Source organism: Berghia stephanieae, chromosome 8 (genome assembly GCF_034508935.2).
Source record: "Berghia stephanieae isolate SIO BIC M18660-M18661 chromosome 8, UCSD_Bste_1.3, whole genome shotgun sequence".
NCBI classification, from domain to species: Eukaryota; Metazoa; Mollusca; class Gastropoda; order Nudibranchia; family Aeolidiidae; genus Berghia; species Berghia stephanieae.
In genome coordinates this window covers 3,686,289-3,714,154 of record NC_088367.1, presented here as the reverse complement: position 1 = coordinate 3,714,154, position 27,866 = coordinate 3,686,289, and the positions used below count along the sequence as shown (strand labels likewise).

Here is a 27,866-nt window from a genome sequence, read left to right as displayed (position 1 = left end):
CGGTTTCCATTGGAGATCGTTTATGACCTGAGTTACACTCATATCCCGCTCATAGTTTCCACTGACAAAATATCTACTAAACGTGCTCAAAGCGATTTACAAAGGGTCCATAGCCAACAGCAACATTAAACATGAAGGACGAGGCATGATGCCGGTTAGGCAATAAAAAATTCAATATTTTTGTCTGTTTACGGCCAGATACTCATTTTACGCCTGAATACAGTGAGAGAATGTGAGTAAAGAGCCTTTTTTCCAAGGACTCAACAGTGCATTGCTCAGAGTGGGACTCAAACCCAGGACCTTCTGATTCAAAGGCGAGTGTCATAACACTAGAAGACTACATAGCCGCACTAGGGTAGGAGAGTGTAAATCAAATAAATACCTTCTGCTGTCCCGAAGCTTTTCGCTGTTGGATCGCTGCGTGTTTCTCTATTCGTTGTTTGGTTTGACGCTCTGCATTGCTCTTGTTCAGTTCTTCTTTGTGAATACTTTGTGTCTGGAAGAGACAAATACAATAAATAAATAAATAAATATTAAAGGACCCCTATCTAAGAGTGTACCAGGGTTATTACGTCATATAAAATCAAGTTTTTTTTTTGTTTTTTAACTTATATATTTATTTATTTATTTTTTAATTACCTTTTTTTTAAAAGGTCAATATCCCTATACCTGTTTATTGTCGTATTTAAAAGACGGAGATAAATCTAAACTGGCAAAGTGACGACAAAATTTGGGTGTCTACCATTCCTGAGGTTTAAAAAAAAAAAAAATTAATCAATATATAAAAAGATGCTAAATTCTGACAAAAGATGCAAAGTATTGAACAAAATTGTATAAATTAAGGGGTAGCATGACTCAGCAGTACAGCCTTAGCTTCGTACCCGAAAGACACCGGGTTCGATCAAAGCCGCTGCGCTATGTGTGGCCTTGAGCAAGTCAATTCGCCCTAGCTCAATTTCCGGCGTTGCACTGCGGCTGACACCTGGGTTATTCCAGTCTTCCCTCAGGATAGACCCAAGAGACAAATTTCCCCTATTGGATGAATAACAGGAATTTACTTTTAAATAAGAGCTTCAAAAAAGAGAACAAAACACCAAAACAAGGAATGTTTTGGGCTCAAAACCCTTCTTCAGCCAATAAAGTAAAAAAGGAATTCTCTGCCATCTACCTAGATTTTAAGAAATCTATTAATGAAAGTACTCTACGATAGACTAGCATCCTATCCAAAGGGGAGCAAGCAATTGCTATTGTCCGTTTCACGCTATAGATTACTGGATAAACTCCGGCTCCACGAGTCGTACGGCTCTGAAGGACTACGTTACTATTCTCTCTGTTTCACCAGCAGCATTTACCTGCCTCCCGGTGATAATGGCTTTAGACGGTTGATGCATGGACCAGGTCCCAGCCCTGTCTATCCGCCCATCACTGCTGTCCTCGTCTCCTATCTCCATTTGCACCACGTTTCTATTCGTCTCACTCGACGACTGCGACGACTGAGGAGGGGCTCTTGTATCGGAAACAGAGGCCACATCCGGTGACGAAGGCGACGGCCCTTCATCGTTGTGATTCTGAACCAGAGTCTTCAGCTCATCAACCTTTGTAGGGCTGTTCGTCTGCATCAGGATTTGATCCACAACCTTTTGAACCAGTCTCTCACTGCCAAACTCGCCTGAAAAAATGAGAGAAAAGAGCATTATATTGAGTATTATCCAAGCACTGGTCAGAAGCTGTGAACTGTAAAAAGTAAAAACGAAAATTAATATAACAGTTTCGAATAAGAATATAATATTAAACAATTACAATTAAAGTACCCAAAAATAGGAAGACAAAGGGGAATTAGTTCAAATAGGGAACAGATGTAGATTCCAAAAGCACATTATCAGGGTACTTAGTTTTGGGATCAGTTAAATGTCCCACTAAGAGGAACACACTCAAATGTTTACAAATCATATAAATATGTAAAGCAAAAAACAATACAGTGCATAACAGAGAGATGATTTACAAGACAAAAATAGCATCTCCGAAAATTCTAACTATACATTTGACTGTTTCCCTCATTCCAAGACAAAGACAGAAAACATGTTGGAAAATAGATATAGGGGGATAGAAGACACAGTAAGTGCCTCCCTGCCCGCTATGGGAGGTCAGGAACCCCACTCAGGCACGCCAAAGTGATACCAAGCCAACAGGTTTGAGTGACAGGTTAACATTGAGTGTCAATAACCACAACCCACCAGGAAAACTCCTCTGCACCAAATCCTGTGCCATCTGATAGACGTTACTGTTGAGTGAAGGATCTTGCTCGTTCTGGAACCAAGGGACTATTTCCTTCACGGTGCGACCGCCCCACTCCATCAAAACCAACACTCTTAGACAGATTAAAAATATGAACTAAATGAATACAATAAAATAAATATGAATATTCATATAGCACATTTCCATAGATTTACCATGCTCCATAAACTCCACAATGTTTCATTTATTCCCTTCAGCATATGTAACCATAATATTTCCACTTCAATACAGAGGGCCGCCTGTTAGGCGTTCTTTTTTTACTAACACTCTTACAATATCGTTCACTGCCAATAGTCAGGTACACATTCACACCCTTGGAAAATGGAATTCAAGGGAGAAAAGAAAAGAAAAACAAACCAAAAAGACACCAAACTACGCATTCATTTCTAAGTATTATTCAAAATCGTTAAAAATTACAGGGTTACCAATTCATGATTTACTGAACTTTTACGCAAACACATAGACGACCCCTTTCTGAGCAATGAACTCCAGCAAAAAGACATTATGTACTTACTTTTCTCCGTCTAACAGATGAATGGAAAATATACTGAGGGTTTATAACATACTGAATTCAGGAAATATACAGAAAATTGGCAACCTTGAAATTATTCAGTTTTTTAGTTTTAATTTAGCTGTAAACTCCCTTTATAAAGAGCAATTCCCTCCTATGGTAAAAAGAATATCTTTTTTTTTATACCTTTTAATACGATAAAAATAATATTTATTTTAAAAACAGAACTTAAAATTTAAACGATAAAAATCTATACGATATACAATATTTATACGAAAAAAATAATATTTATTATTAAAACAGAGCTTAAAATTTAAAAGGAATTATTTTTTCAAGTAAAACGATTGATTGACTGGCCGACTCACTGTTTGGGTGCTGTGTCGTACTCGTTTCCATTCCAAAAGTGCTTGAATCCACAGGTACAGACCGAGGACTTGGTTTTGGTTCGGTCTCCATTTTGGTACAATATCGTATAGTCGGGTTTGACATGTCGGAACTGTAATCTGTGAGAAGGTCATGACATATAAATGTCTCGAATAAATAAATGTATACATATAATAAACAAATAAATAAATGCATACATAGTATAAATAAATAAATAAATAAATAAATAAATAAATAAATAAATAAATAAATAAATTCTTACATATAATAAATAAATAAATAAATTATATCTACATATCATAAACAAATAAATAAATAAATACCTACATATATTAAATTGATTTATTTAATCAAACTTATAAAAAAATAAGTTTTTCTGTCAAGCCTATAGCCTTTACTACATATCAAAAGGACTTCAAATTTTACATAGAAATATGTTTCATTGTATCCTATGATCCTTTTATATTTTAAAGAATGTAACTCTGGACGATAATAAATTTGCCGGAATCGCATTTCTTTCATAGAAACAGCATGAGTTTTAACATTTTGAATCACTGTTACAAAAGTTTAGAAATTTGTGTTTTAAAAGTTCATATCGACAAATGTATTCGACCAATAAAGGATGTGTATCATCTAAAATTATTCATTATTGTGTTATAAGCGCCTTGAAGTTTCACCTTTAGAAATATGCTTATTATAACTCTCATGGATAGTGTCAATCAATGGACATTTCGGATGCAAACCCGTTGTAGGTAAACCAAGTTCATTGTTTACCTGACAATGGGTTTTCCCTGAAAAATTTATTGTTTGTATTGTTTCCATTGGAAGTCTTTTCATTTTCACTTTTTCGTTAGCATTTTTATGAAACCAGGCCTTCAGTGTATGAGAGGACCGAGAGAGGTGAAATTTCATCTATAAAGGAATGTATATTTACTCTGAACAATAGAGACAGCTGGATGGTTTACGACTCCCCTTGACTGGAACCAAAGTGTCCTTTGATTTGTCATATTTGGCAATTACGTCTGAAAATAAAAAATGGTCATTATTAACTGCTTGAAATTCATAATTTTGTCATTTTCCAGCAAAAAACCAAAGGGACAAAACAAGAAACTCAGCATTTAATTTTGAAATTCCCCACTCAAGAACGAATCATCACCTTTACTCTTTCTTCCCCTCCACCATCCGACTTTGGAACTCCCTACCAACCAATTGTAAACAAGCCCTTTCGACTGATGACTTCAAATAATCGCTCCCTGCTTCCCTCTAAAACCCCTGTTACTGAACAATCGGCTATACAATCTTCAGACTGAAGCTTTGGCCTTAATAGAAGAAGAAGACAGGGCTATGTGAACTCAAAACATTTATCTTATGTGCATAACGGCCAAATTTTCAAGGAGCTTAAAAGGGGGCACCGTGAAGCACTTTACTACCATGACCCAAAATGCTAGTATGTTTGGACTATTATAAAATATTATCTAGATTTAGAGTAATGCTCTTGATTTTTTGTTCCTTGTTTTATATTTTTTGCAGGGATCCCGATAGCTCATTTGATAGAGCACTCGCTTCACACTTAAACGACCAAGACGGATCCTGGGTGCAGTCGAGATTTTATTTTTTTTCTGACCCCCCCCCCCCCCCCCCCCCCTGTCCGCCCAGCAGTGAATGGGTAGATGAGTCTGTTAGAGTTGGTGGAAAGTACTTTGCAGTGTAGACTAGCGTCCTATCCAAAGGATAGCAAGCAATTGCTATTGACCGTTTCACGTTAGAGAAACCAGGATAAACTCTTGACTCCATGGGCAGAGTGGCTCTGAAGGACTGATTTTTGTTGTTTTAAATTGCTGGTCAAAAAAATCATAATCATCGGACATACCATAACATATAAATGTTCTAGAATATTCCAAGAAAAGTGGCCAAGTAACCCTTGGTGGTCCAACTAACCCCAAATCAACGTATTTAACAGGCTTACTTACCATGAATCGGAAACGAATAAGTCTGGCCATCTTTCAAGGGCCCGTGGCGAAGGACAGCGAGGTCGTACAACTCCCCCCCAGGCAGACACCAGGCATCGTCTTCCAGCGGCTGTGAGAAAGCCACACAGTGACAGCCGAGACACACAAACAATTCCTTGTCCTCCGTGCTGCTTTTTGTCTTGTCCAGCAAAACCTCTAGATTGATACCGAAAACCAAGCCTGAAGTCGTTGTGAATAGAAGGATAAAGAATCAACAGATTTTTTAAATTTTTTTTTCACTCCATCAAAGAATTTCATATCACAACTTATTTTTGTCAATAACAAGAAATGAAGTGAGACACAAACAATTCCTTGTCCTCCGTGCTGCTTTTTGTCTTGTCCAGCAAAACCTCTAGATTGATACCGAAAACCAAGCCTAAAGTCGTTGTGAATAGAAGGATAAAGAATCAACAGATTTTTTTTTTCCACCCCATCAAAGATTTTCATATCACAACTTATTTTTTGTCAACAACAAGAAATGAAGTGAGAAGAAAAGTGCCAGATAACAATAGAGAATAAAAATTTCGCGGCAGCGATGGGGGCTTATTTTTATCAGAATATGGGAAAAAAATTGAGATGTAAAAAAACTGGTTCCTAGTTCATTGGAAATGTTAAACCACTCTTCCAGAGGACTGGATACATGCCTTGTCTAATTCATCATCTTCTTGTATCAGAGTGATGGAATCTTATTTTCTAGTCTACATAAATGCTGGTCGTCAATAAAGATCATCCATCCTCGCTCACACTTTACATCCCGTAATCCTAAGAATCTGCCTATAATTACTGATACTAAAACAGTTGTGCCACCTTTATGTAACCTATTCATTATTAATAGTCCGAAGTACTCGTTATACACATACACACAAAGATTTGCGAACCAAAATGAGTCATCACGACATTTCTGACCTGCTCCTTGCATTGGCCAGGAGTGGAAAGGAAGCCATTTTGAGGGAGTGAGGGTCTCTTTTAGTTCTCTAATCTACCATTTTAGTTCTGTAATCTACCATTTTAGTTCTGTAATCTACCATTTTAGTTCTGTAATCTACCATTTTAGTTCTATAATCTACCATTTTAGTTCTGTAATCTACCATTTTAGTTCTTATTATTAGTTCTGTAATCTACATTTTTTCTGTATCTACCATTTATTCTGTAATCTACCATTTTAGTTCTGTAATCTACCATTTTAGTTCTATAATCTACCATTTTAGTTCTGTAATCTACCATTTTAGTTCTGTAATCTACCATTTTAGTTCTGTAATCTACCAGTTTAGTTCTGTAATCTACCATTTTAGTTCTGTAATCTACCATTTTAGTTCTGTAATCTACCATTTTAGTTCTATAATCTACCATTTTAGTTCTGTAATCTACCATTTTAGTTCTGTAATCTACCATTTTAGTTCTGTAATCTACCATTTTAGTTCTATAATCTACCATTTTAGTTCTCTAATCTACCATTTTAGTTCTGTAATCTACCATTTTAGTTCTCTAATCTACCATTTTAGTTCTGTACCAATCTCTTAAAATGATCAAAGATGCTGGGATAGGTGCAGTTACTGCAGCATGAGAGGCTCATAATAATTTTTCATCATCAGAATAGAACAAACATAACTGTTGCATAAATCTCAGAAACGTTTGGGTTTTTTTTTTAAAGAAAGAAAAAAAAAAAAACACGAAAGGAAGAAAGGAAAAAAACAAAAACAAACAAACAAAGATGAGATTTAATTTACACTTTCATTTTTAAATAAAAAACATTTAATTTTGCCTTTCTTTACAATTAGACAAACAATAAAGCTAACATAAAATCTGATATTATAAGTTGTGCACTATAGAAATGCTATTTATTAAGTAAGGGATGATGGAAACAATCGTTATATTAAACAAATCTCCAGCAATTATTGTATAAACACAATATCATCTTTAATGGTGAAAACTTGATATGACTAACCATTTGCCTTGAAAACATGTTGGTACACATCAGCCACAAGTGACGCACTCACACTGTGCTGCTGGAAAAACACTTCGTTCATGGCAGACACCAAACGTTGCACATACCCAATCTGGTTTGGAAATTAAAATTGGATTAGAAGAATCAAGTTAATATTTTTAAATTATATTTTAATTTTTTACATTTTATTCACAATTAAGTTTAAAAATATGGATATTCACACAAATCACCAATTCCAGCTTTATTCCTCCAACACTATTAATAGCACTAGCATCATGTTCCAACACAACGTGGGAGGAGTTACTGGTAGGAGGCACTCTGGTCAGAAACTCTTTTTTGGCTGGAGGAGCCAAAGCGTAGAGAACGCGATAGTGGATTTCCGCTATATAGCAGAAATGTGTTTATACATTTTTATGCATGCCACATCTGTAAACGAATTTCCATTTTTTTGGATGAATAAAGTATATATTATTATTATATTATTATTAAAACTGAGAACCATGATTATATTATATAGCCTTACAAAAGTCATTCCATTGTTTTGTTTTATTTCTAATTGGATTCAATAGTCTGATGTCACGTCGGCCAGCAACGGTGGCCATAGTGGTTCTGAACAAAGAAAATCTGTACTTTTTATTCCTCATGCTGGCTAGAACTGTTCATATGTCTTGTGATCAGAATGTGTAAAAGTCAAAACATGATCATATTTATAATGCTTTTTTCCTCTGGATACGCTTTTATGCTCGTCTGATATTTCATAAGGGCATCCGCCATTGTTCCGATAGTTTAGAGCCAGTTACTAAGTTACCATGCGTCATTACGAGGGAAGTGACGTTACGACAGTTGAAGCGTATTTCGAGAAGTGTTACATTGAATGAACTTTGACCTCCGTTGATAAAAGATATGCATGCAAACACATTGTGACGCATCATTTGCTATTTAAATTTTTTTATTTTTTAAAAATTTAAATAGAAAAAAAAAAGATTTACCTGCAAGCCCTTTTCACCACCTATCTGGCAGTGGCCATTTTCAAAATGGACGTAATTGTCAATCTCAAACTCTGGCACACCCCAAGCTCTTTGAATCATGTGACGGGATAAAACGGGACACTTTTTACCTATAATAATAATAATAAAGGTTAAAAAAATAAAGAAAATTTTTTTTTTAAGGTCAACATTTTCTGTCGACCTGAAATAAATGACAATGCGAAAATTTGAATGTAAGCTTCAATTTAATAAACGAAAACAGATAGTGTGAACGTTTCGGGTTTACCCTTTATCAACAAAACAGGATGAATGAAAGAAACACTAAAGACGAATGGGATAATAATATGTGTCAGTGCATGACATAATCAGTCGGAAGGTGAAAATTTTGGACTTGCATTTTATTTTTCATTTTCAGAAAGAATTTGCTCACCAGAGCATTTTAATCTTTATTTGAAGTAAATAATACTTTTCCCAATAGCTAAGTATGCTTGATATATACAAAATTTTGTCACGGATAAAGACCGACCTTTGACCCCGACAAGTGGAATGAAGTGGTTTCTTCCTAAGCTACTCCATGCTATGCACAGGGGAGTGTTCAAGACTCCCTCTTTGTTCTTACAGGCTTCAGGGGTTGAGAATACAGGTAGGAAAATGGCTTGGAAGAAATGAGAAGAAAAGTATAGAATGAAACATTTAGCAATCATGAGCTTTATAAGGAAAAAAACGTATATTTTTTTAATTTTCAAAAATGTCATTGACCAGTATAACATCCCTTTCTCTTTTCCTTGTGCGGCTATGTGGTCTTGGGGTATGACACTCACTTTTAGATTGGAAGGTCTTGGGTTCGAGCCTCTCTCAGCGCATAGACGAGTCCTTAGAAAAGGCTCTTTACTCACATTCTCTCACCGTACTCAGATGTACAATGAGTACCTGACCGTTAACAGCGTTGTCTATGTCCAAAAAAAATTGTAATATCGCCTAACAGGCATCATGTCTGGTTCTACTTGTTACGCATTGCTGTTGGTCAGGGACCCTTTGTAAAGTGCTTTGAGCACTCTTAGTGGATATTGCACTATATAAAAGATCTATTTTTTTTTTATTTTTTTTTTAAAGGTTGCTTGAGAATGACTTGAATCCTCCAATCATTTCCGGTTATCAATTTTGGACTCTTTCCAGTCGTCAATAGCTTTACAAATACAAAGTAAACGTTAGTGGAAATCGGTGAAAGTAAGGAAAATGAAAGAACGTTCGATTGAATGATTCAGAGAAAAGAAAAGATATATATATCACATATATAGTGAAAAAAATGTGAATTTTCTCAACTCCATGTGCAGCTATGTGGTCTAGTGGTATGATACTCGACTTCAGATTAGAAGGTAACTTGGTTTGAGTCCCGAGGCGCATAATTGAGTCCTTAGACAAGGCTTTTTATTCAGATTCTCCCGCCATACTCAGGTGTAGAATGAGGTCCTGGCTGTTAATAGCATTGCTTCTGTCTGAACAAAACTGTAATATCGCCTAATAGTAGGCACCATATCTCGTCCTACATGTCAAATGTTGCTGTTGGCTCAGGGCTTGTTGTAAAGTGCTTTGAGCACGTTTTGTGGATATTGCACTATATAAAAGCTCGAGTTTTGGGTTTGTTTATTTTTATTTTAATTTAAATTTCCGACATCAAATAGATCATTATGTCCATGTGTACACATATATAAAGCTGGGGGGGGGGGGGGGGGTTGGAAATGACCGAGTGGTTAAGGCATTGCACTGTGACCCGGATTCGAGTCCCGCTTCTGGCACTTTCGTTTTTTTTTCCTTGAGCAAGATTATTAACCCCCAATTTGCTCACTTGGACAACCTGGGTGATTCCTGTTGACATCAGACATCTTGTTTGATGAGTTATCTATATTCCTTCGTGGAATGCCTAGGCGACGATATCTTATGATGTCGTGGCGAAAAAGGCATCATTCTTTTTTTTTTTTTAATATTTATATATATGAGTAAACCTACCAGAATAATCCCCTGGACTTTGAATGCCTTCCATGGAATCCAGGAGAATGATAGGACGCCTCAGCACATTGGCAAGGCCAAAGATATGAATGTTTCGTAGACCAGTGGGCACAGCACCTGAAGGGGTAAAGTCTGGATCACACTCCTCAATAATCATGCTCCATTCAGACTCGTCAATGAAGTCCTTTAATGAAATAAGAAATGTTTCTAAATTGCAGAATATCCCTAAAAAATCACCCCCCAAGAATTCTTTTCAAACATTTGCTTGTTATAAGTGTAATTTTTAAAATTCTGAAAAATACCGTTTTATGCTTGATTTGAAAAGACAAGTCATAAATATAGTTTTATGATTGAAAGTTTTGCTTGTCTAAATGGTTTCATGGCTTTGGATGCAGGTTTGTAATTCACTAGTATGATAGTCAGCTTGTGACCTGTCCACCCCTTGTTTGTTTTGGGTTTTTTTAAGGGTTTTACGGCGCTTGCAACACATTGAGGTCATATCAGCGCCAGTAAAAAGGAAGAAAATGGGATAGTAAAAAGTTCTAGAATTACAATTAAAGCACCCAAGAAAAGGTAAGACAAAGGGGAATTTGTTCAAATAGGAAACAGATGTAGATTCTAAGATCACACTATAAAAAAGTACTTAGTTTGAGATCACCTGAAAGTCTCATCCAGACACAAGCACAGGTTCCAACTAAGAGGGATACACTCAAACAAAACAATACAGTGCATAATAGAGAGATGATTTACAAGGAAAAAAACATCATCTACCAAAACTCTAACTATACATTTGACTGTTTCCCTCCCTGCTAGGGTATCCGGTCAAGGCCTGGACAAAACAAAGTAATCTCATTCCAAGACAAAGACAGAAAGCATGTTAGAAAACAGATAAAGGGGCATAGAAGACACAGGAAGTGCCTCCCTGCCCACTATGGGAGGTTTGAGCCCTTTGTAAGGCAACAAACTTGATTGAGCCTTTGGAAAAGGCTCTTTTCTGTTATTTTCTCATTATAGGGAATGAGATTAGCGGAAGAGTAGCATCCCTTGATTGGATGTCACCTTACAAAGAGAACGTCAATTTGGGTTTGAAGTGTCTCAAGCCGCTTTCACCGGAAGCGAGGACGAGAGATGCATGCGCACAACCAACAAGACGTTCTCTCTCTAATAACTTTTCCACCGGTGACGTCACAGACTATGGGTGACGTCCAATCAAGGGACACTACTCTTCCGCTAATCTCGTTCCCTATACTCAGGAATAAAATAAGGACACAGTCAATGTCTATATCAAAAGCAAATTGTAAAAGTGCCTAACAGGCATTATGTTTCAAGTTTCAACATAACGATATTGCAAGTTCTTCCATACGATTTCAATCTACAACTTTTTCTAACCAGAGAGGAGTGACTAACCCCACCAGCAACAATAAAAAAACAGAAACTTATTGATATTACATACACTAAACTGTAACTTGTATTTGTCAAGATTCTGAACAAAGTGATGCTGGAGGTTGACCCTGAGAGGATGCCAAAATAGCTCCCATCCCACCAGAGCCCTGGACACGGAATGGAGGAGGCAATGGCCATCACCGTCTGCATGGATGGGTATCAGTCGTTCTTCGTTGTCGTTAGAGAGCTAAGTACAGAGGAAGTATAAGAGCATTTCATTAATTAGTTTGTTGGGTTGTTATTTTTTTCAAATCATGTCTTTCTGTTTCACTGGTTTAAACATGGTAAAAATAAACAATTCTCATAATAACTGATATAAGCATCCTTAGTCGCAGTGTGAAGAAAGTTGCTATAGGAATATAGATAAATATACAGATCCATTTCAAGTATGCAGATATTAAAAACAATAAATATATTAACAACAGCAACAACAATAAAACATACCAATCTTTGATTGAGAAATGAAAAAAAAAAACAAACTTACAAGAACAACAACAACAAAAACATACTAATCATAAATTTAGAAATGATTCTTTAAAAAACACCTTACAAAAAGAAGAAGAAGGAGGAGGAGGAGGAGGAGGAGGAGGAGGAGGAGAAGGAGAAGGAGAAGGAGAAGGAGAAGGAGAAGGAGAAGGAGAAGGAGAAGGAGAAGGAGAAGGAAGAAGGAGAGAGAGAAGAAGAAGAAGAAGAAGAAGAAGAAGAAGAAGAGAGAAGAAGAAAGAAGAGGGAGAAGGAAGAGAAGAAGAAGAAGAAGAAGAAAGAAGAAGAAGAAGAAGAAGAAGAGAAGGAAGAAGAAGAAGAAGAAGAAGAGAAGAAGAGAAGAAAAGATGAAGAAGAGAAGAAGAAGAAGAAGAAGAAGAAGAAGAAGAAGAAGAAGAAGAAGAAGAAGAGAAGAAGAAGAAGAAGAAGAAGAAGAAGAAGAAGAAGAAGAAGAAGAAGAAGAAGAAGAAGAAGAAGAAGAAGAAGAAGAAGAAGAAGAGAAGAAGAAGAAGAAGAAGAGAAGAGAAGAAGAAGAAGAAGAAGAAGAAGAAGAAGAAGAAAAGAAGAAGAAGAAGAAGAAGAAGAGAAGGAAGAAGAAGAGAAGAAGAAGAAGAAGAAGAAGAAGAAGAAAGAAGAAGAAGAGAAGAAGAAGAAGAAGAAGAAGAAGAAGAAGAGAAGAAGAAGAGAAGAAGAAGAAGAAGAAGAAGAAGAAGAAGAAGAAGAAGAAGAAGAAGAAGAAAGAAAGAGAAGAAGAAGAAGAAGAAGAAGAAGAAGAAGAAGAAGAAGAAGAAGAAGAAGAAGAAGAAGAAGAAGAAGAAAGAAGAAGAAAGAAGAAGAAGAAGAAGAGAAGAAGAAGAAAGAAGAAGAAGAAGAAGAAGAAGAAGAAGAAGAAGAAGAAGAAAGAAGAAAAGAAGAAGAAGAGAAGAAGAAGAAGAAGAAGAAAGAAGAGAAGAAGAAGAAGAAGAAGAAGAAGAGAAGAAGAAGAAGAAAAGAAGAAGAAGAAGAAGAAGAAGAGAAGAAGAAGGAAGAAAAGAAGAAAAGAAGAAGAAGAAGAAGAAAGAAGAAGAAGAAGAAAGAAGAAGAAAGAAGAGAAGAAGAAAGAGAGAAGAAGGAAGAAGAAGAAGAAGAAGAAGAAGAAGAGAGGAAAGAAGAAGAAGAAAGAAGAAGAAGAAGAAGAGAAGAAGAAGAAGAAGAAGAAAAGAAGAAGAAAAAAGAAGAAGAAGAAGAAGAAGAAGAAGAAGAAAGAGAAGAAGAAGAAAAGAAGAAGAAGAAGGAAGAAGAAGAAAGGAAGAGAAGAAGAAGAAAAGAAAAGAAGAAGAAGAAGAAGAAGAAGAAGAAAGAAGAAGAAGAAGAAGAAGAAGAAGAAGAAGAAGAAGAAGAAGAAGAAGAAGAAGAAGAAGAAGAAGAAGAAGAAGAAGAAGAAGAAGAAGAATATGAGAAATAATGAGGCTTAAAAAAAGAAGAAAAGGAAAACCTTGATGACGTTCAAAGTGTCATTGAGATAAAGGCTGCTGCCACTTCTATCCCTCCCAAAGCCATTGACGTTGAGGTGTGCTGGGTCGATGAGAAACGATCTGCCGCACAATTGTCCACAGTCAAAAACGGGTGCCTTGCCCATCTCTGTTAACAATTTTGCTCTTGAAATAGAAAAACAAAAAAAACAAATGAAAATAAAATTTTAAGAAATATAATAATGACCTTATGTATCACCACCCCCACCCCCTCAACCCCAATTAAAATACCACCCTTGCTTAATAACAAATAAATACTACTTATTATACCACCAGTTAGTTATATCAACAGTATTCATGGTGGTATGTTAACTCATTCAACTCTTGGTCTCTATCTCTGTGCTGTCTGCTCTTGCACATTTAAGAATTTTGATACTTTTCAAAGATTTATATATATATATATATATATATATATATATATATATATATATATATATATATATATATATATATATATATATATATATATATATACTCACTTTAAAGGAATATTGGCATGTGCATAGTGCATATATTCAACTACCATTGACATTTTTAAAAAATCAAATACAGTAGCTTTAATGAAACGCCCGTAATTTGACTCAGAGAAATGTATATGATGATGAGATAAAAGCAACCAAAAAAAAAAAATCAATTTTATGATGGTTTCAATAGATTAATATTTTCTAGACTTCAAGTCTTGTCTTCTTTATTTTTTTTTTTAATTTAATATTTGGCAAACTTTGTACAACAAAAACATCTTATAGGGAATGAGATTAGCGGACGAGTAGCGTCCCTTGATTGGACGTCACCGGTGGAGAAGTTTTTTGTAAACAAACCAAATACAAGCCAAGCGCTCCTAATACAAAATTTATTATTCATATTTCTGTACAAAAATGCATAACGTTGATTATGATATGCATTTTTGTAAGGAAATATGAATAATAAATTTTGTATTTGGAGCGCTTGGCTTGTAGTTGGTTTGTTTACAAATAACTTCTCCCCCGGTGACGTCCAATCAAGGGACGCTACTCTTCCGCTAATCTCATTCCCTATTGGACGCACTAGACAAGATCTAAGGTACATACTTTCCACTATTTTTGTCCATTCCATAGGAGGTCAACAAGGGAGATAATATTGTACAGAGGTTGTTGGACAAGCCATTGATTTTGTAGTTTTCCTGTTCCAGGGTTGTCTTTCGACTTGCATCAAATTTCCTCAACTGGAGCAGTAGACCCTCCACTGCCTCCACAAATCCTGGGTGCTGTAATGTGTTTATTTAAAAAGAGACGTTAAAATTATGTTCAGCTTCCAATACACAACCATAAATTACCCCTACCCTTCAAACCCATCGTAGAGTTTAATCAAAAAGAAAAAAAAAACCACAGAAGGCTCCTTGGAGATGGAACCAGGACAGTGGTTCTCATTGAATCCCCAAGGGAGAAGAAGACGAAAAAGGCCAAGAATTAGTTGGGGAATGGATCATGTTGAACGCAGCCAAGAGGGCTAGATACACATAGATAGAAGCAAGTTGCGAAGACAAGCCAAGGAAGAGACAAATGGCGACGCATCATTGATAGATTATGCCAGTTGAGGTCGACTGATTTTTTGGGATGGTTTTTATTTTCTTGTATTTTTCTTTCTTGCTTTGTCTGGCACCTTTCATACACACTTGTTCAGTTCTTTATCTTACACCGGTGCCTGCTCCTTAATTTCTTAATTTGATATAGACTATGTCCTCGACTGGGATTAAGGGCTAAGTCGGGTAAGTCAAGTTATTTGTAGAACCTGCTTCCACCACAAAAATCAGATGTGTTGACTCTTTTGTAAATGTTAAGTCTGTACTTAAATTTCATTTATTACCATTATAAATAATCTTTGATAACTTTATCATAATTCAAGTCATTGCTACATATATATGAAGATCAGACTGCCAATGTAAACTATTTTGAGTCTGTTGTTAACGTATAAAAGTGCTGTAAATAATAATTCCATTTATCATCATTATATTATATCCAAACAGGAAAAATAATCAAAGTATGACATTCTATCTCACAAGATAATGCCAGTTTAGAAAATGGATCTCATGACAAAGTAAACAGCTTCCAACTGGTTTAAGATCAAAGATGGCGCCTCTTGGGACATATATTAAGAAAAAAAAATCAAGAAATATCAGCAAACAAAGCCATGACAGCATATTTCAAAAAGTGTGGGCACTCTTTTTTTTAGAGGACGACCTTCTATAACTACCCCTAAAAACCCCTGAAGATCTACAAAGACTTAAAACTTTAGTCAGTGACAGACAATCATGGAAGAACCTTCATAAAATGGTGGAGGAGCCGAGGCATCCCAATCGTTCGACAGAGACGCGAAGGCTCATAACTCAAGTAAGTCAAACAAATCAAGTAAAAAGAAGGAAAAAAAAATAAAATTCAAGTCCGCGACAAATCCTGTCTTTCTCAACTCCACTGAAATCTGTCAATAAAACAATTGCTTACAAAATGAGCTGCTGCAATATTTTAAAGTCGATTATTATAGGGTGGAAACAATCGTGGATCAACTCCATCACCTGTTAAACTTGATCTGGACAAATGAGGAAATACAATCTGATTGGAAGAAGGGCCTGCTGGTAAAATTACCCAAACATGGCGATCTGTCCCAGTGTGACAAGTGGAGAGGAATCACCTTGTTGTTCCATACCAAGCAAAGTGCTCACAAGAATCATGCTGGACAGCATGAAAGTTACTCTGGACAAAGCACTATGAGATGAGCAGGCAGGCTTCAGAAAATGATTAAACATGTATATTCCTAAAAGGCATTTTGGGTCCAGTACAGATAATACCATCCACGCTGATCAGCTTTGAGGAACCCATAAAAATGGCCAACATTCTTATTTCCTACAGTCCAGAGGGGCACTCTTTACCAAAATAGATGAGACAAAACCAATAATCCTAGACCAAACTTTTTATCAATTATGAATCGGTGGCAGAAAAGCTAACACAAGCTCTTTAAAATAAAAGAGGTTGAACCCATTCCACTTTTTTTATTTCATTTTTATTTGAATATAGTTATAAATGTAAATGTGTTTTAGATGTAATCTACGGTTGATGTAATTTGAGTTGCACTTCGGGAAAACCAAAATCTAGAGATGCCTAAATGAGCCGATAAAATTGAGAGTAAAATAAAGGGAGTAAAAAGGACTGATCTTATGAGTCCTTTTTCCTCCCTTTTACGGGAAAAGTGCGATAAATTTCATGATAATTATCAGCATCACATTCTCTCTTATAACTTCATCAATTTGATACTTACACTGAAAGCTTTCTCAAGGCTTTGTAAACTTGACTGGATATGCCTCTGACCACATCCTGAACACTCAATGCTTGCTTCATGCTCAGGAAAAAACAACTTTTTTTGGCAATGCGGGTTAGGGCAAATGCCACTCAATACTTGACTGTTGCCTTTCGTCATCCTTGAATTTAAGGTCGGTCTCACATCGCAAGAGACAACATTCAAAATGACTAGTTCTAAAAAAGAAACATAAAATAATAAATCGGAATGAAATAAACAAGCATATATTAATGAAATAATACAAGTCAGTTATATTTATATGATGCCTGATATCTCAGGAACCTGAAAACTTTCAGACAGAGCACTTCATTACACATCATCAGACTACTAAGAATATGAATAAATATAAGACAAGCACTAGCCCCTATTATATCACATGATTACTGAACCTTTCCTTCCTTGTGACATATCTTATTTTATTGTAATCCTCTACATTCTTTCTGTTCCTCCTTATTTCGTTTTCATTGGTGAGTCTCAAAGGGATCTACCAAAGACCAAAGCCCAGTATATTAAATTATTAAGCATCACAGGGCAATACACATCTCACTTGATTTTGGGCTCCTTTTTGGTTTTGGGCAGAATGGGATAGAACATGCCATCTTTCATAGACATGTTTATTTTGTTGTCTGCCGAACGATGATTTTTATAAGGAGAGTCTTTTTTGTGATTTTTTAAAATTAGAGCTTTTACACGGATTTTACTCGACTCTGATTCTGGGAGTGGGAGTTCACTTGCCATCGTCAAGGACGTCTCTGCTAACAAGAATTTGGTTTCCATTAGTCATTAGTATTATGGCGAATTGAATAAATGATCAACGCTATAGAATAAATGACGATGTAGGAGCTTTCGGAAGGCCTCCCGAAGAATTTGCATAGTGAAATCTGATGTTGCTGGACAACTGAGTTATGTCTGTTGACTGTTGGAAATAAAAACTGCTTACGTCAAGTCCAGTTCTGATTCATTTTCGCTGGAAAAACAAATCTTATAAATAGCTTAACTTGAAGCAGATTTTCCAGGAAATAAATAAACATAGTGTTGATAATATGCTGCGATATTCGATAAATTCCCATTAGAAATACCTTGCAATCTTTTATGTGTGTTGAATGTTGCTTTTCACTTTTCATTCGACTGCTGTCTTTACTGATCACTGTCTTTCACTTCACAAATCACACAATTCCTCCAGACTTTGTTTTTGTTTTTGAGAGCTCACGAAAAACGGTGCATTGTTAATTGTAACACCCACATTAAAATGACCCGAGAATCGAGAAGACAGTTCAACATCGTTCTAACCGTGACAATGGTTGTTTTAAAACATGTCATTGAAGTTGTAAAGGGCCGTTTTGGAGAGAAGTTCAAGGCTAAGGACCTCACATCAATTTTTTTAATAACATTTTTCAAAGCATCAACAATATCAAAATTTCAAAATTATTCCACAATGCCCTATCTAGTTCGGTACTGTTCTTCTTCTTACCTTCGGTCCCTTCTGTTTACATTTAATAAGTCAAATTTCCCTTACGATTTTATAACCACAAGTGAATTGAATAATAATAGTGAAAAAAGTAAGGTAGACCCTTAGAATTAAACGAATTAGGTAAATTCATAGGGTAGACCCTCTATAATATTCTGAAGGACAAGACATGCCAACAAGAATGCAAATGATTTAACATCACTCTCATTGCCAATTCTCTTTGTCAGACTCAGACTCCCTTCCCACTCCCTTATTACCTACCCATTTAATTTATTTTTATTTACCTCTCTCTCTCTCTCTCTCTCTCTCTCTCTCTCTCTCTCTCTCTCTCTCTCTCTCTCTCTCTCTCTCTCTCTCCGTCTCAAAATGGTAATATATGGGACTAATATGGGTACTGAAAATTAAATTGATTATTGGAAGTATAAAAATTGGGATATGTTTATGTGATTTTAAAGCAGAGAATAAATAAGTTTCGTGAAGTGCAAGAACCAAAATGTTCATGTCTCTTCATTCCAAGGCAAATTTGACATGGGTGCCAGTTTTCCGGTTCATGCCGGAATTCCGGTTTCGCGATATCTCGAAGTCAAATGCCTCCGGTTTCAGTGTTTTGAGTAAAATAACCTAATAGCATAAAAACGGCGATGAAATAAGAGAAAAGTTTAGGACGCGTTTTCAGTAGGAACATTTTCAGGTTTGGCAAAGTGTCGAGATTTTAGTTTCAGGTTTCAGCACTTCTTCCTGCTGGCACCCATGAAATTTGATAATTAGCATCCGCTTCACTCCGTCATAATAGGTACCATTTTGATTCGATGGGTCACTAACATAGGTGCATAAACCAAAGTGCATTTATTTGCGGGTCTGATAACCCAAATCGTTATGGGCTCTTTGTTATAATGGAAATACTATCAAACCAACACAAAATATTGTCCAACAATGTTAGAACAAGCCCTTTAGTGCGTTAGGCTATCAGACATGTAAATGTGAGCACTTGGACACGAACCATTGACCAAGAATACATTGTAAAGAATTATTTAGAATGAACGCACCAATGCATTTTAAATATTTTGGTGAATGTTAATTTCCACGAAGTTGTAAACGCCTTTAACTTCCGGTTTTCTGTTTCTCTTAGCAACGATTGCTGTCATGTCTTCTGAGTAGTTGGTTCATTTTTCTTATGATATTCCTTTACTGTTTTTAAATTTGAACTAGCCGAAAGGTGTTTTTTTCAATATGAGTGGTTTACATCAAGAGATAAAATATGGTCGTCGCCAAGACTGGCATCAAACCAGCACGGGCGTAGGGCATCATTATAGACCTGGTTATTATTTCCCAGATACAGAATTCAAGGTTTGATATTATTTTCCCATATTTTTGATGGTCATTTAATCTGGTTTGATACTTTAAACATATTCTCATTTTTCTTTTTAATTTCCACAATTCTCAGTCCATTTTTTTCGAGTCTCGAAACCCAATCGTGGTTCATTAACCGTTGTAATAAAGGCAAAGGGGAAAGGGACATTCAAAATCAAAATGAACATAAAGCTAATTAAAATTAGATGATATTCTCCAAAGCAGTTATAAAGTAAATAAAGGTTTATTTTCTGCCTTTGCGTGAATACCCGGGCAACCAAACACTGAAGAATGAACTATGTATCAAAAGTTCCATTGTAAATTTCAAAAGAATATTTTAATATTTTTAATCATTTTTTAAAAATTGCTTAATCTTATTTATATATATATATATATATATAATATATATATATATATATATATATATATATATATATATATATATATATATATATATATATATATATATATTTGCCAGTCTTCGAACTGGCTTTAATTCATGACGTGAAGTTTAAGAAAAGAATGGTTGTTTATTTAACTTAATATCGTTCATTATTTTCCAGACTCTTCTCCGTGAACCCCTCCCACCAAGTCTAGCGAAAGAAGATGAAATCACCAAGGATAAGCCCTATCTCACAACAAAAGAGTATTTTCATGACAAAAAATACCCTGGCCTGCTTTACCATGATACACAGCACAAGAAAGCACCGGGTCATTGGAAAGTGACATACATGAAAGATCTCACAGAAAAGGTATCCTATGGATATTTTAGAATATTCATATTTTAATTCAAAACCCCTGTTATGATGATGTGCTAAATGTGTAATTGTATTGTAAACATTGATATACCTGGTTCAGGCCGACATCCATTACGTGTTCCTATTATGCGAAATTTAAAAATACAAGGTTGTTTGATGAAGTCTGATCTGAGAGGCAAGCAATGAAAGGGATGTTTTTACTTTCTTATCATCACTTCGTGTTGATTTCCAGCACAAGTGATCCTTTTCGCTGGACTTTCAATCTTTGTTATTTTTTTTCTCATGAGTGGAGATGGGGCTGTAGTTTATCTCAGTTTCTATAACACTAAACAGACAACAATAGCAATTGGTTGCTACCCATTGGATTAGGATGCGAGGCTATCATTAAGTGCTTTCTGCCATTTCAAACAGACCCAGCTACACAGTCACCGCAGGGTGGACAGGAGAGTCAGAAAATGTGTAATTCACCTGGAATCAATCCCATTCCCTTTGCATGTCAAAAGTGCTCTACCAACTGAGTGAACGAGACCACCATTGTAGCCCTATGAATGTATTTAAAAAATTTATTCAGAGGTTATCAAGATAATTTTTGAAAGAAATTACGGTCTTAGCAAAATAATCAAATGTTACTATTCCGACAAGAAAGTTGTGGATTATTTTGTAACGTGTGATTTTACTGAAAGAGTCAAAAGATAGTGACCATGTTCTGTATCTGTATCTGTATGGTTGGCACTGAAGAAATCAATGGTCTGGTTGTATTTCAGCGGCATCCTCATTGGGCACGGGCCCATGTCAGTCGGGCCTTGAAATCGTTTAGGTGTGGTGCCATGATGACCAGTTCATCAAGCCCATTCCATTCTGAGATAGTTCTAATGAAGAAAGAATTTCTGTAGTTTTGTGCTCTTGTCTGTGGGACTTTGAAGCAGTTCAAATTGTTTGTGGCGTATCTCTCAACGGGGTTTTCGGTTATGTGGTTGGCAAAAGTGAGTGCTCGGATTTTTCTTTTGTTTGGTCGTGGCGTGAAAAAGGAGTCTGCCTTTATTTATGTTGAGCAAACTTTTAGAGGCATCTCTCTATGTGAAAACATGTACTTGAGAAACTTTTTCATTTTTCAAAAATATAAGTGAAAAATGAGTTAATTGATTTATGTATTTGTTTGTTCATTTATTTATTTATTTATCTTCAAGAAAATAAATATACATACAAACATTGCAGTGAACATGTTTTCAGAGGAAGTGGAGGGAAATGAATAAAGTGAGGAGGAGGAGAAGGAGGAGGATGATGACGACGAGGACGTGTGAGAAAAGAGTTGGGAGGACAATTATATATTTAATCTTTTTAATGTTGAACTTATGAACATAATGATGATATTTTTGCTTTCAGCTTGGCCAGGGAGGCTGGAGACGACCTTTAACCATGGGTAATCAGCTCAGTGAGATGAAAGCTGAGTTCCAAGCCAGAGCCCCTGAGGTCAAGGACAAATATAAATTCGAGGAAGTCTTCATCCCACAGAACTTTACACTTCAAGACCATCACAAGGAAGGGCCTTCCAAGGTAAGTACAAATAATTGTTTCCGTCAATTATAATTACAACCTAGTTTCACGTCCCACCAAGAATGAAACTATCTACAATACAGTCAGTTGGATTTACTGATATGCCTTTAATTCAAGTATGACATCTGTATCCATCCGTATCTTTGAAGCACTGCGTAAACCTCCAAATGTAATATCACACTTAAGTGTAATAACATCCTATTATAAATTTTACTTGAGATAACCTTTAAAATATAGATAGCTACTCCAAATACAATCCTTGTTGTCTACCTTACAAATATAAAAAAGTGCGCCTATAGTTGAAAAAAAATTAAAACTACCCATTTTTTTCCAAAACAAAACTGACCAACACACAATCACATGTGTGACCTTAATTGCTTTTTAGTCTATTACAGAGAATTTGGTGAGATTGATTGAATTGATCACCTTAATGGCAATATTAAAACAATTATAAACAAATGAGTAACGTCAATTTTACGTCTTCTGTATATTTTTTCTATAAGATATAATTAGTGTTGCTATTGGTTCTTGGTTCTTTATTTTTACATTTTTGTGCATTTGCATATATATATATATATATATATATATATATATATATGTATACATTGTCGCCATTGATTCTCAACTTTGTGTTTATACATTTTTATACGTCTGTAAACGAATTTCCAATTTTTGGATGAATAAAGTATATATATTATATGTTATGTATATTAGTTTTGTGTTTAGAAAACCCATACATATCGATTAAATTACATAGTATGAAGTCAGTGTCATAAAGGAGTCTAATAATATACCATATTAAGCTTTGCGGTGCTGTCCTGCAGGTTATTTTTTGATTATCTGTCTGCTGTATGAAACAGTCTGAATACAAATTCATCTTTGGGGCAAACAAAATGAACGATTTCAGTTGTTTATCATTTGTTTTTAAAAGGAAAAAAGAATGAACCTTACTTAAAATGCTGCCTTGCTTATATTCATTATAAACGGCTGTTATTTTCATCGTACCTTAGACTGGAGTGGCAAGTACTCAGAACCCCAAGCTTCAAGGAAAACAGTTTTACGTGAAGGATAAAGGAGTGCTAAACCTCATGGATCCATACTTGACAACAACTCACAAAGATCATCGGCAATTTACACCTGCAGAATGCAGCAGCTATCCAAAGAAGGATGTACCTACGTACTGGGAATGTGAGAATTACACCAAGGCATGGGGACATGGCCTGCACCACAAGTAAGTCATGTGACCCATCAAAATGGTATTATGTCGAGATTGAGTGGACCCCGAAATGTGACTTTAGAATTAAAATGACAGGAATTACTAATTTTTGAGTCGTTGCAATGTAAGAATTTGTATTACTTTAGAAAACATTTCTTGGCGTTATTTTTTTTTAATGTACATTTATAACGTTTGCATGCATTTCTATGTTAAAAGCATTTTAAGTATTGAATATGTATTTGTCCAGATCTAGTAGCTATGTTAATTGTATAATAATATATATATTTTTATCTAATTTTGTAAAGCGCCTAGAGCTCATATTGAATGAGATGTTGGCACTCTATAAGTGTACAGTATTATTACTATTATTATTATTTATTATCCACCATAACGAAAAGAAATTATCCCCCGAGTTTCATGTTTTTGTCTATAAATTCAATTTTCAGCACCTAGTACATTTTACCATATCACAGTTTTGAGACGGTGGGTCAATAATATGACCTTCAACTTACAAATGGTCTCTTTTGTCAGATTGTAAAAATAGATGTGCAAAAATGAATATTTAACAGCTTTAAAAAAAAAGGAACAAAATACCAAAGACAAACACAGAACGTTTCTGGTTCAAAACCCTTCTTCAGACATTGACAAAAACAGTAAAAAGTAAAAATCATGAATACCTTACTTAAAATCCAGACAGATGGTAGAAAAGGCATTTGGGACATCCAGTCAGAAAGTACGATTACGATCACGAAATGTGGCATTTGAGTGGTATTGTTGTGCGGCTATGTGGTCTTGTGGTATGACACTCGCTTTCGGATCGGAAGGTCCTGGGTTTCAAGCCTCGCTCACTCAGCGCATAGATGAGTCCTTGGAAAAGGCTCTTTACTCACATTCTTTCACCATTCTCAGATGTAAAATGATTACCTGGCTGTTAACAGCGTTGTCTCTGTCCGAAAAAAATTATATAATGTCGCCTAACAGGCGTCATGTCATGTCCTACATGTTAAATGTTGCTGTTGGTTAGAGACCCCTTATAATGCGCTTTGAGCACATTTAGTGGAAATTGCACTATATAAAAGCTCAAAAAAGAAAAATAAATTGTTTGTTGTCAAATCTCATTGCAGTCAAGTAAGAAAAAGGATTGAAGTATTGCTGCTACAAGGCAAATATTTCAATGACATTGAAGTGAGAAGAATAATTATATTTATCAACAATGATGAAGTCTCCATTGAGTACTTGCTTATACGATGATAAAAGAAATGTTGATTTTTCATTACAGAAAACTTGTTCCATAATATGACAACATCTTAATATTAACAAGCTATTATTCTCTTGTCTGTAAAAAAAAAGAAATTGGATCTGTTTCATAAACGTAAATATTTTTTTTTCTTCGAAATCTTCCTTTCCAGCCCTCTTCCCAAGGACAATGTGCCCAGAGACAAACTACCGATGAGAGATACCATGGTATTTCCTACTGCCACCAAGATCCCTCGCTTGCCTAAAGCTCTTGTACCTGTTCCGCACGGGTGAGTATTACAAATCAATACGCTCCTTTATGAAGTACACATTTGGGGGTCCCGATAACTCAGTTGGTTGAGCGCTCAATTCACATGCAAAGGGACTGAGTTAGAACTTGTGTTAAGTAAAGATTTTTAAATTTAATTTTAAAGATGAAATATGGAATGTTTCAGGCTCAAAACCTTTCTTCAGCCAATAACAAAAGCAATAAAAACATTATGGTAATACATCACTTAAATTCCAGGCAGACGGCTAAAAAATATTTAGCATGTCTTTTTGGTAGGTACGAGATCATACTTTGCTTGAAAAATTAGCGAAGGATTTAATTCGTAACCTTATGACTTTTGACGTTATTAACATCATCATCATCATCATCATCATCATCATCATCATCATCATCATCATCATCATCATCATCATCATCATCATCACATCATCATCATCATCATCATCATCATCATCATCATTCTGCTCGTTTACTTCCTTGTACTTGAACAACAGACACCGTAACTCCCTGTCCTTCTGTAAAACCTCTTTGACAGAGTACTTCCTTTCAGTTTCTCTGTGAGTGATTTTTATTAATATATGTGATCACATGTACAATTTTTTTTGGGTTTTTTTGTCATTGTATAAGTGCTTCTGATCACTTATGGGTGGAAAGGGGCGCTATAGAAACTATGTATTATTATTATTACTACTACTATTATTATTATTATTATTATTATTATTATTATTATTATTATTATTATTATTATTATTATTATTATTATTATTATTATTATTATTATTATTATTATTATTATTATTATTATTGTTGTTGTTATTATTATTATTATTATTATTATTATTATTATTATTATTATTGTTATTATTATTATTATTATTATTATCATCATTATCATTATATTTTTAATATTATTATATTTATTATTATTACTATTATTATTATTATTATTATTATTATTATTATTATTATATATTATTATTATTATTATTATTATTATTATTATTATTATTATCATTATATATTTTTATATTATTATATTTTTTATTATTATTATTATTATTATTATTATTACTATTATTATTATTATTATTATTATTATTATTATTATTATTATTATTATTATTATTATTATTATTATCATCATCATCAACATCACCATCATGATCACCAAATTCAACACCAATGTTTCATTTAATACCCATACAAATATTGCTACTTTTTTCTTTTTCATTCCAAATCCCAGAGGTCTGAAATCATTGTACGACGAATCCTATCAAGGCCCATCTCACGTCAACATGAAAGAGACCTACTATTGCCCAGTGGACACTCCATTCACCCTCCCTGCCCCTGGATCCAAGTCGGTCTACACGGCACCTAAAATGTACAATACGGAATATCAAAATGTTGGAAGTCGGAAACCTGTCACAGTCACGAAATAATTACGACTCACTCGTGATATAGAATGTTGTTAGTTTTTTGAGTTACCTTTTTAAAAAATAAAAGGAGATATTTTCTCCCCTGTTTTTTTTTTTTTGAGGGTGGAGGAAGTGGGGGGGGGGGGGGGGGAGGTTCAGCTTATGCGAGAAACTAGTTCTCTCCTAATATTTTTACCTTTTATTTGAAAGAAATTTATTTCTAATTTTTTTAAAACATACTGAACAATGTGATTATGAAATGAGTACACAATACCTGGAGGGATTATTATTTAATCTTGTTTTCCTGTGCCTTTGTATTTTCTCTTTAACAAATTATTTCTTTTTAAAAATAAAAAAATTGTGGCTCGCCAATTTTTACCAAAATTAATAAATTATTAATTTTATCGTTATTATGTTGATTATGATGATGATGATTGTTATTATTGTTGTTGTTATTATTATTATTATTATTATTATTATTATTATTGTTATTATTATTATTATTATTATTATTATTATTATTATTATTACTTTTATTAATATTATCATTATTATCATTATCATCAAGTATTAATTATTCTTTTTCTTTCTTAATCTAAATTATAGTCAAGATATCTGAAGGACTGGATAGGGCTTATTTGGTTTCCATTCATAGAAGTGTCAGTAAATCGTATCTCACAATTTTTAAAAGTTTTATTATGACTTCCTCATTGATCCACAAGATACAATCGTTTTACATTTCTTGATGAATAGAAACACTGTGATGACTTTGATGTGTAAATATTTTTTTTTCTTTGTTCTCTTGGAGAAACAAGTACTCGTAATGAAAGAGAGCTGGGAGAGGAGAGAGAGAGAGAGAGAGAGAGAGAGAGAGAGAGAGAGAGAGAGAGAGAGACATAGAGAGAGAGGGGGTGAAAGAGAGAGAGAGGGGGGGTGAAAGAGATAGAGAGAGCGAGAGATAGAGAGAGAGAAAGAGAGAGATGATAATATCTATGTGATCATTTTCAGTATTACATAATAAACAAACAAAAAAAAAACTGTTGTAACCTATACCCTTTTGATAAAATACTATCATTTCCTTTGGATTTTTTATACGAAGAGAAGCAACACAAAAATCCTCTCACCAAAATTGGTTATAGTCACTTGAGTGTGTTTTTATATATCCTTGTACTTTTTTTTTTCTTTTTTTTTTTTCGTTGTTGAATTAATGACCGAAGGAACAAATAGATATAAGATTATACAGATATTTTGAAGACATCATTCAACTTACAGTAGTCCATTCCAATAGCGAGCTTTTGCAATAACGTTTTCTTAAATATGTAAATGTAATAATCTTGTTATTGTGGTATCTTGTTATTTGGGTTGCAGGGGGTACATACAATAATGAAGCCTCTTTGTAGTTTTCTTCAAATTACGTGTAGTTTTTAATGAGGAAGGTGTAATATAGTCGATGGAGTAAATGAGAGAGATTTGATAGGGAGGATGTATGGAGTTGTTCTGAGAGGTTTGGTGGCGAGATATTTCTTGATAATAAGGTGTAGTTTTTGTTGTTGAGAATGAGATGTGTGTAGTTGCCAGTGCCGCTATTTTGGCAGGCAGCGTGGCAGGCTTCTTGAGGCTTGGGACGAATGAAGAGGGAGTGATAGAACAAAACAAGATCTTATTTTGCGCAAGAGATA

The 27,866-nt window shown here is 34.7% G+C and overlaps 2 protein-coding genes across 5 annotated transcripts in view; one reads left to right on the top strand and one right to left on the bottom strand.

Annotated features, from left to right (window-relative positions):
- Window positions 1-18,636, bottom strand: part of LOC144978038 (deubiquitinating protein VCPIP1-like) — a 29,016-nt gene extending 10,380 nt beyond the window's left edge. Inside the window, exons 1-15 of one of the 4 annotated variants that reach the window (XM_078923517.1) lie at window positions 18,373-18,636; window positions 16,863-17,077; window positions 14,642-14,817; window positions 13,538-13,700; window positions 11,591-11,767; window positions 10,138-10,321; window positions 8,657-8,785; window positions 8,134-8,261; window positions 7,145-7,256; window positions 5,161-5,379; window positions 4,125-4,212; window positions 3,172-3,309; window positions 2,235-2,368; window positions 1,353-1,669; window positions 383-496 (exon numbers count right to left, since the gene is read on the bottom strand). In XM_078923517.1, coding sequence (XP_078779643.1) covers window positions 383-496; window positions 1,353-1,669; window positions 2,235-2,368; window positions 3,172-3,309; window positions 4,125-4,212; window positions 5,161-5,379; window positions 7,145-7,256; window positions 8,134-8,261; window positions 8,657-8,785; window positions 10,138-10,321; window positions 11,591-11,767; window positions 13,538-13,700; window positions 14,642-14,817; window positions 16,863-17,021 — 2,238 coding nt within the window. In that variant the 5' untranslated portion in view covers window positions 17,022-17,077; window positions 18,373-18,636. Of the gene's footprint in view, window positions 1-382; window positions 497-1,352; window positions 1,670-2,234; window positions 2,369-3,171; window positions 3,310-4,124; window positions 4,213-5,160; window positions 5,380-7,144; window positions 7,257-8,133; window positions 8,262-8,656; window positions 8,786-10,137; window positions 10,322-11,590; window positions 11,768-13,537; window positions 13,701-14,641; window positions 14,818-16,862; window positions 17,078-17,636; window positions 17,868-17,980 lie in introns of those variants that run through there. The other 3 variants (XM_078923516.1, XM_078923515.1, XM_078923519.1) reach the window with 3 other exon arrangements.
- An 848-nt stretch (window positions 18,637-19,484) lies between these two features.
- LOC144978036 (stabilizer of axonemal microtubules 3-like) lies at window positions 19,485-27,237 on the top strand. Its single transcript, XM_078923513.1, has 6 exons — window positions 19,485-19,716; window positions 20,283-20,471; window positions 21,861-22,031; window positions 23,042-23,262; window positions 24,657-24,773; window positions 26,016-27,237. The coding sequence occupies exons 1-6, from the start codon at window positions 19,600-19,602 to the stop codon at window positions 26,209-26,211; spliced, it is 1,011 nt and encodes a 336-aa protein (XP_078779639.1). The 5' UTR covers window positions 19,485-19,599; the 3' UTR covers window positions 26,212-27,237.
- Window positions 27,238-27,866: the final 629 nt, after the last annotated feature.